Source organism: Larimichthys crocea, chromosome XIII (assembly GCF_000972845.2).
Source record: "Larimichthys crocea isolate SSNF chromosome XIII, L_crocea_2.0, whole genome shotgun sequence".
Classification (NCBI taxonomy): Eukaryota; Metazoa; Chordata; class Actinopteri; family Sciaenidae; genus Larimichthys; species Larimichthys crocea.
Window position 1 is genome coordinate 43,101,706 of NC_040023.1, and position 9,653 is coordinate 43,111,358.

The 9,653-nt window shown below is 39.8% G+C and overlaps 1 protein-coding gene across 1 annotated transcript; it reads left to right on the forward strand.

The window, feature by feature from the left end:
* The first annotated feature begins 724 nt into the window (after positions 1-724).
* anxa14 (annexin A14) lies at positions 725-7,810 on the forward strand. The gene is made up of 13 exons (XM_010742731.3): positions 725-787; positions 1,041-1,079; positions 1,681-1,777; positions 1,981-2,069; positions 4,189-4,302; positions 4,439-4,529; positions 4,651-4,730; positions 4,864-4,902; positions 5,288-5,378; positions 5,477-5,572; positions 5,662-5,717; positions 7,061-7,168; positions 7,281-7,810. Exons 2-13 carry the CDS (start codon positions 1,053-1,055, stop codon positions 7,338-7,340), a joined length of 948 nt encoding a protein of 315 aa, XP_010741033.1. The 5' UTR covers positions 725-787; positions 1,041-1,052; the 3' UTR covers positions 7,341-7,810.
* Positions 7,811-9,653: the final 1,843 nt, after the last annotated feature.

A 9,653-nucleotide genomic window follows, 5' to 3' on the forward strand; every position in this document is an offset into this window, starting at 1 on the left:
GGCCTGCTGAGTTTGAAAGTGAACTGTCTCTCTCTCTCTCTCTCTCTCTCTCTGTTTCCTTCCTGCCCTCCCCTCACTGCAGTAAAAGGCTGGATAAGAGTTTTGGAGTATCAGATCGCTATCACATGCTGCCACAAATTCAGGTACTAACAAAGAGGCTTTTTGTTAACTCTTGTGACACAATTTACTTTTCATGTTATGGAGCCAAAAGACCATCAGGTTATACATGAGCTTCAGGGCTTAGGTTGATCTGTTTTGTTTTACCCTGAAACCACTTACTCCCACTTCCAGAGAAAACCTGCGGGCTGAATAATGGGTTTGTTTATCAGATACCTGCTCCACCCTGGTGAAGAGCTATAAAATGGCAAAGATGGAGCTTGAACTTCAGTATTACTACATTTTCAATGAACGGGGATACATTGTGCAACTTGATACAGCAACGATCCCTCACCAGTGATTCATTGCTACCAAATCAGCCACAAAATCTACAACATATGGCAACGAGTAAGGTCACCTGTAAACAAACCTGACTGTTCAGATTCCTCCTCTGCAAGGAATGTCAGTATTTTACAACAGGGTTGTCATTGTACACACCAATAGTGTTGACAAAGCTGTGAACATACTGAGCACTGATTGGTCAGACGTTTGATCGACAGTCAAGTGGGTGAACTGCAAGCGGGTGTGGCATAGTGAGGGCGGGACTGAGATCCAAGACTGATTAGAGGAGGTTGTAAAATAAACTGAACTACTTCCACACCTTCTTACAGCTCACAGGACTCTGTGACAGGTAAGAAAAATCAGCATTCTTTCAAAATACTGTTAGAAATTGTTGTATTGCCGGATGTTGCTGTTGGCATGATGTGATATGATCTTACAGTAATAGAGCTGTTTTGTTGAGATATCTGCTAGTTTCATGAAACTGTCATTAAGCGATTAATTGAACATGAATTGAAACTTAGAATTCAAATTCAAATTTCTCTCTGTTTTTATCATTTGTTGTGTATGTTTCATTATCTCTCATTCACATTCTTTTCTTGCAGATAAAACAAGCAATGGACCCTGATTACTTCAAATCTTATGTAAGTAGACCTTTTCTGTACCGTCCTTCTTTTGTTAATTCATTACCAAGACACCACATGTAGATATAATCTGCTATCTTCTGTTCTCTGATTATCTGCATACCTGCAGAAGTCACTCTGTACATGATGACTCCAGGCTGCTCCATGCTGGAATGCTGCAATGTGATCTTGTGTTTCCGGTTAAATTTTAATATTGAAAAAATCAGCTGGATTAGGAATTATGATGTCTTTATTTAAGACTTTGACTTGAGAGTTATACAGTGTAGTAAATGTTCAGCATGCTCTTAGACTTCTTTTCCAACCTAGTAATTTTCTAAACAACCACCCCCCACCCACACACCCACACACACACATTAGTCACAGAGAGGGTAGAGAATATTTGACATTTTTTAAATTCAAATGCGATGAAAAGTTAATTGTATCTTAACTCATCTTCTGACATCACCTTCATGGCACGTGTCACATGTCATCTCTTGTTCCACATTCCACCTGTTCTCTGCTCTTTAAACATCAAACAGATTCATGCCAAATGTTCCTTCAGTCTTTGTAGTATTTTATTTTTTAGGTTTGTCTAATTGCTTGGTTCCTCTCTTTCAAATAGGACATGTGTTGGGGTACCCTCGGAACGGTGCGACCCTTCTCTAATTTCCACCCTGACCGGGATGCCATGGAGATCCAGGCAGCTCTGGAGAAGAAAGGTGATTCTGTTCAAAGATTAAAAACTGGTTTTGAAAGCCGGAGAGGCTTTGTTGATCATCATTGTTGGAAAAGACTGTATGCCATCCTTCTTTTCTTTTTTCCTCATCAACATTCTACATCCTATCATTAAATACTAGTGTTGTATCACCATTGAAATCCAAATATTGTGTATTTGTGTACTTACATTGTGTGCTTGGCTCAGACGCAGTGACTCTGGTGAGGATCCTCACCAATCGGAGCAACGCTCAGAGGCAGCTGATCGCCAAGACCTTTGAGGAAATCACACAAAGGGTGAGCAAACAAATGACCTGAACGTGTTTACAAGAACACGTCTTACTGAATTTCACAGTTTACAAAAAGAAGGTGAAAAAAAGGCTCTACGAAAACATCAGAGACTAAGACATGATAATCAGCAATACAGAAAACTGAAGGCCCAAAGCCACAGCAGCCCCACAATGAAAACTATTATATATAATATATAATATATAATATGTCATGTTATGCAGTACAAAAGAATCCCAATGATAATACTTCATACTGCAAATGTATGTGTGTTTGCTCATCTGTAACTTCAAGTGTTTGCTGATCAAACATCATTTAAAACAGGTCTTTAAAGGGTTGGGACACACCTTTGTTTAGAGAGGGAGTATCTGAATTATAAGCTAAAATAACGTGACAGAGAACATGATGCCGTAGTCCTTCAGATAAACTGCACTCACTGTGTGTTGGCAGGAGTTACTTTGTATAGATTTTATGGATATATTCTGAACTCAACAAAACACACGACAGCTGTTCACTTGTTGAAGCATTTTCTTGGCACAGGAAGGCGATAGTATCTGCAAATACATACTTTCACACTGTCACTGCCTGGAATGTCTTTTCAGATCAGTATCACAGGATCTTTAAGAGAAGTCTCCTTCTGTCCAGAGGACTGCATAAGTGACTAGACATTTTTTTGTTTTTTTGTCAAATCAAATCATCTTTATTGGCATCAATATTGAATAAAATATGAATATGTTTACTAAAATCAGAAAATGTCTGTGCAGCAGCTTCAGGTTTATCTACAGATGACATAAATACAAATTCAAACTGAGGTGCAGTAAATGTCCTGATAATGACGGACAAGGCAGCGGCTCTGCGTCATGGTTCTCCTCTTTGTCCATCATTTTCTGAAATGTGTTTGTTATGCGTTTAAAAGCTAGGTCTGTTTCATCTATGAGAGTTAGCTGGTGGCTAAACCTTTAGCTCTCAGAAGAAGACGACCAAAACATCTCAAATTTGACTCATCAGACCAAAGTCCAGATTTCCACTGGTCTGATGTCCTTTCTTGGTCTTCCTTTTCTGGGGCAGAGAAGGAGAGAGTGTTTGGTGGTTTTTGTGACTGCACTTGAGACACATTCAAAGTTGTTGAAATGTTCTGGACTGACTGACCTTCATGTCTTAAAGTAACGATGGACTGTTCTTTCTGGTCTTTTAATATTATGAATTACTGCAGTAGGTGAATAGAGGTGTTTGATGTATGCCAACACAACTGATGATCTCAAGGCATTGATTTAGTTAAACTAGAACAGTGGTTTGACTCTGCTTGTCGTACTATTTGTGTTTCTTGTGGACATTATTGAAGATGTACCATGTTAAAGGTCCAGTGTGTAGAATTTAGTTGCATGCAGTGGTGTAATTGCTGCACTGCAATCTCCTCACATCACTCCCACATTCCTAGTGTAAAGGAGAAACAACACTTTAAGGTCTCTGTCTACAGTCAGTATATATACTGTAGAAACACGGTGTTTCAACATGGCAGCCTCCATGAAAGAGGACCTGCCCCCACTGTAGATATAAAAGGAGAATTTTTAAGTAACAAAAATAAAAAGATTATTTTCAGGTGATTTTTAGGTGATCTTACATGCATGAAAACATAGTTATGAATATTATATTCCATGTCTGCCTTATTCTGAAAATAAAGGCCCCATTTTTTACACACCGCACCTTTAGGTATATTTGAGGTTTGGAAACCTTAATAAGATCTGAGTTTTTGTCTGATCTGGTACAATGAGATTCAATAAAATGATGTCTCTATTAGTGGCCCTCCCCAAAACAACAACCCTCTCCCTGTTGTACTGTAATACAACACATGACAACTACCAAACACAGGAGAACCCTCAGACGGAGCAACAGTTAATTCAGTTTTGGCTTTAATGAGTGTTTTTAGCATCAGCCATTATGCCTGTTTTAGATCTACAAGAACAATAATAGATATAATACATTCTCATATTACTGAGGTATATGAGTATATAGTCTATACACTAGTGTTTTGAGTTCTTGTCCCATGTCCATTGTATTATTATAGCAATGAGAACCAATGCTTTAAGATATGTGACAGAATGAATGTGTTAATCTGACTCTGTACCAGGACCTGGCAGCTGGTTTGAAGAAAGCTCTGTCTGGAGAACTGGAGGCTCTACTGTTGGAGCTGCTGATGCCTCCTCTGGAGTACGAGGCTCATCGCCTGCAACAGGCTATGGCGGTCAGTGGATCTTTGTGTCTATGTATGCATATTTTGGGGAGCTTGGAGGGGTTCTGTATGTGTATATGCATGGGTTTCTTGTGGGGGAGGAGGAGGAGATTGAAGCTTGCCTGTCTGTCATGTCCTGTGGGTGAAGGGTTTAGGCACAGATGAGGAAACACTGCTGGAGATCCTGTGCACGCAATCTGGAAAACAGCTTCAAGAAATTAGTGCTTCCTACCGACACTGTAAGTCTCACAACTTCCCTAATCTTTCCCAAAAAATGTTTTGATTGATTGTTGTAGATTTAAACGCCCTCATCCACAATCTGACATGTCCTGCTCCTGTTTGTTTGTCTTCCCTTTCCAGTTTATAAGAAGGACCTGGAGAAGGAACTGAAAGGAGAAACCAGTGGAGACTTTGCTAAGCTTATTGTAGCTTTGCTAAATGTAATTTACTCATTTATTTCCTTCACTATCGCTTTGAACCTCAAAAGCAAAGCACTGTGTGAATATAGAAATAGAATTTCACTTTTGTTTTGAAAATGCAGTGAACTCTTTCTTCACTCCTCTCTCCCAACAGAAAGAGAATGTTGCCGGTGACGTCCAAAGAGATATTAAGGTATTATTTTCCATCACACTTTCATACACAAAGGTTGTGTCCAGGTGAGGAGAAGTGCTGTAGTTTATGACGAAGCAGACACAATGGACTTGATTTTGCTAATGCTGATAGTGCTTGATATGCTTTACTGTTGTGTATTATTTATTGTTTATATATATAATCAATTATTGTTCTCACATGCAGAAAATATTCATAATAAATCTAGAAAATTAAACATGTAAATCTGTCATCTCTACTAAGTCTGCCAGGCACTAAACCTGACTGTAGAAGAAATCATATCCCAGTAATATGCTTCAACTGTCACTTTGTAGCTCTTGCATGGAGCATGTCGTGGACAGAGATTTCTCCACTCTCTGACTGTGTTCTCTTGTTTTTATTCCTGCAGTCCCTCTCTGCATCACTAAATGGGAAAAAAGCTGAAGCAGGGCCATGGATCGAAATACTGACCTCCAGAGACTCAGACCATCTCAACAAAGGTGAGGCTGTGATATATATTTTCATATATGTACTTTGTTGCATATGTATTTGTTGTTTTAAATACACTCATTCCTCTGACCCCGTGTATCACTGACAGTGCTGTTTGGACTGGAGATGGAGAGCGGACAGATGGTGGATCAGGCCTTGGAGAAGAAGTTTACAGGAGACTTTCAACTGGGATTGAAGGTTTTAGGTAAATAATGTTTTAGATACTGTGTGAAAGATTACAATGCACTGTCCATGTTGATTAAACTCTGATATTTCTTTACCTGTGCCTGACAGTACAATGCATTCAGAACCCGGATGTCTACCTGGCCAAAAGACTGATGACCAAGAAAGTAAGGAGCTATCCTTTTTGATTTTTTATCATGACTTAAGTTTGTTTAATACACAGTGTACTGGGAAAGGCTTCTTTGTTATTCATCTTTTTTAAAGTCATAATAAGTAGAAAGCTACACACACACACACACACGCGTGCGCGCGTACACATTTTCTTAATCTCTTTTGGTGCAGGAAATCAAATCCCCTCCCAAAAACTTCCAAAGATAAAAAGGTCATTTCCACACACACTTTATTTAGTCACAGTCATAAAAATATTCATAGAACATCCATAAGTTTGTTACATGATTTGCCTTGATTTGAATTTACATCATGCTAATAAAGTGTCCAACCCACATAGGTTTACAAGACACAAAACGTGCAGCTGCAGTGCTCAGAATGTTCATTTCAATACAAATTTACAGATTACTTGACATCTCTATGAAAAGGTTCCACTTCACAAAGCCCAACACAACTCTTTCATAATTATGCAGCCAAAAAAAATCAACATAACTGGAGGACATTTTGTTAAAAATAATTTTTTGAGAGGACAGCAAAACAGTTTAAATAGTTGATGTCTGTCCTTTAAACCTGCTGGACTCGATAACTATTTGTTCCTGAACGCAGCTGTGCACAGAGGGATCTTTATGCTAGACACGAGACTCACACTGTAATTATCCTTTATGTAACAATATGTCTGTGACTTTTGTTTATACCATATATTAACACACCATTTTCCCCTTAATCTCCTGAATATGACAAAGCAACTGTTCTGGAAGATGAATGACAAACTGTGCAAATTAAATAAAGATTTTAACTAATTAGCCTGTGGGCGACCACGTGATATGTCTTTTTAGTGAGTCTGATCACACATTTTTACAAGTCTATTCCAAAGCCAAAACATTTGACATTTATGTCTGTTTGGAGGTTCTCATCTCTCAAATAAAGGTTGATATGCAGTGTTAGAACGTGTATGTTCATAGAAACCTCAAACATCATCAGTACACACGTGAATTATAGAGTTGTGTACAAACAGATTTCCACACTGTTTAACTTTGTTTAATACAAACCCCAGTGCTGTATAGAGCACTGACAGCTTCCTTACATGTCATTTTGTTGTTATTGTTTTAATATAGTGTATTACATAGTCCATCTCAAGTTTCCTATAACAGTTCAAATTTCTGAAAAACACCTGTTCCTGTATGCATTATTCTTTATAGATACATTTGTCTAAACTACGGAACACTACATTTCTAATGTACAAATATGCAAAGATGTTGAAGGTAAGAAATATATTGTGTATATTTTGTGTGAGACTGTCAAATACATAACAGTTGACACACAAAACATTTGACTGTTTCAGACACCGATAGTGCAGGGGATCATGGTGTCTCACAGTGAGGACGATCTGCTGTGTATCCGAGCTGCCTACCTGAAACTAACAGGCATGTCTCTTTACAGTGCTCTACAGGTGAGTCACACACATAATACAACACCCTGAAGTACTTATATAAGCTTATGTGTGCAATTATTATTCAAGAAAAAAAAATAATTGTCATGTTTTATATGTGAACTTCCAACAGAAACAGTACAAAGGAGATCATCTACAGGCTATGCTGGCCATCTGTCGATCTGAAGATTAAACAAAGGCTATAAAGTCTTTTATTTTATGTTTTTCCTTTTGAATCAGTTTATCGTACTGCAAAAATAAACTTTATGTTCTGTTACTTTTCATACTTCAAGGAATCTCATTTAATGTCCTGCCTTGCATATTGTTTGAATACAAGGAACTGAATGTGACAAAACAAGTGGCTTTGGATATTTTATGAGTGCAGTTTTGTTTTTATTAATTTAAATATATGTACTCCTCATATCGAGGAATTTAAAAAAAACAGTACTTCTATGCAGAGAACATTGAGCGTCTTTTTTTTTTGGTAATTTTAATGTTAATCTCTGCTGAGTACATGGTCTGTATACACACAGTATAACAGTCATTATTTTCTTTCAAAAAGTATACATTAGTCTTAAGTCTCTCAGGTTCCCATGGATCGTGGCTGCTGCTGTGGTCCTGCACGACGTCCACTACACATATTATTACTGTCATTATGTTACCATATCTCCATTACAGTTTATAGTTAGTTGATGATTTGCTGCTGCTGTGCATCTGTGTCTCTCTATCTCTATCACAGGTTCCACTGCTACTGTAATCATTTTATCATTCATTGTAATTCATTGTCATTTTATCATTCATTGTAATTCATTGTCATTTTATCATTCATTGTAATTCATTGTCATTTTGTCAGTTATTGTAATTGTACAATATGTTTGTGTTGATTTGTCCTGTACACGTGACATCCATTGCACGTCTGTCCGTCCTGGGAGAAGAATCCCTCCTCTGTGGCTCTTCCTGAGGTTTCTTCCACCTTTTTTCCCTGTTAAAGGTTTTTTGTGTCAAGTTTTTCCTCACTTGAACCGAGGGTCTAAGGACAGAGAGTGTCACTCCCTGCACAGATGGTAAAGCCCTCTGAGGCAAATGTACTTTGTGACTTTGGGCTATACAAATAAAATATGAATTGATTTGATATGATTTGTTTGAACACACACACACACACACACACACACACACACACACACACATTAGTCATCAGTCATCGCATAATCTCTAAATACCAAGTTATTCATGATGTCACCCAGTCTTTCTAGCCTATTCATTTACATAATTAAGAACAATTATACATTACCCTTGATTTTACCCAATCCTTCATCCATTTCTTTGGCGTTTGAACTCAGCCTGAATTGTGGATGAGGAATCTCAGCTGCTGCTCAGGCACAGAGAGTGTAGAGCAATGGCACAACAGAAAAGAGCAGAGAAGCTTTGACATCTGAGCCTCCACTGTGATCTATAATGATCGGCCTCCTGGTTGTAGTCGTGGTGGTAATTGGACTCCTGGTTGTAGTAGTGATGGTAGTTGGCCTCCTGGTTGTAGTGGTTGTAGTTGGCCTCCTGGTTGTAGTTGGCCTCCTGGTTGAAGTGGTGGTTGTAGTTGGCCTCCTGGTTGTAGTGGTCGTTGTTGGCCTCCTGGTTGTAGTGGTGGTCGTAGTTGGCCTCCTGGTTGTAGTGGTGGTGGTAGGTGGCCTCCTGGTTGTAGTGGTCGTAGTTGGCCTCCTGGTTGTAGTAGTGGTCATAGTTGGCCTACTGGTGGTAGTGGTGGTTGTAGTTGGCCTCCTGGTTGTAGTGGTGGTGGTAGTTGGCCTCCTGGGTTCAGTGGTGGTGGTAGTTGGCCTGGTTGCAGTGGTGGTCATAGTTGGCCTCCTTGTTGTAGTGGTAGTCGTAGTTGACTTCCTGGTTGTAGTAGTCGTAGTTGGCCTCCTGGTTGCAGTGGTGGTCCTAGTTGGCCTCCTGGTTGCAGTGGTGGTGGTAGTTGGCCTCCTGGTTGTAGTGGTGGTCGTAGTTGGCCTCCTGGTTGTAGTAGTCGTAGTTGGCGTCCTGGTTGCAGTGGTGCTTGTAGTTGGCCTACTGGTTGTAGTGGTGCTTGTAGTTGGCCTCCTGGTTGTAGTGGTCGTAGTTGGCCTCCTGGTTGTAGGCCAACTATGACCACCATTACAAACAGAAGAACAACTACCACCAGCAGTACAACCAGGAGGCCAACTACGACCACTACAACCAGGAGGCCAACTTTGACCACCACTACAACCAGGAGGCCAACTACAACCACCACTACAACCAGGAGGCCAACTACGACCACCACTACAACCAGAAGAACAACTACCACCAGCAGTACAACCAGGAGGCCAACTACCACCACCAGTACAACCAGGAGGCCAACTACAACCACCACTACAACTAGAAGGCCAACTACCACCACCGCTACAACCAGGAGGCCAACTACGACCACTACAACCAGGAGGCCAACTACCACCACCGCTACAACCAGGAGGCACAACAACGACCATAC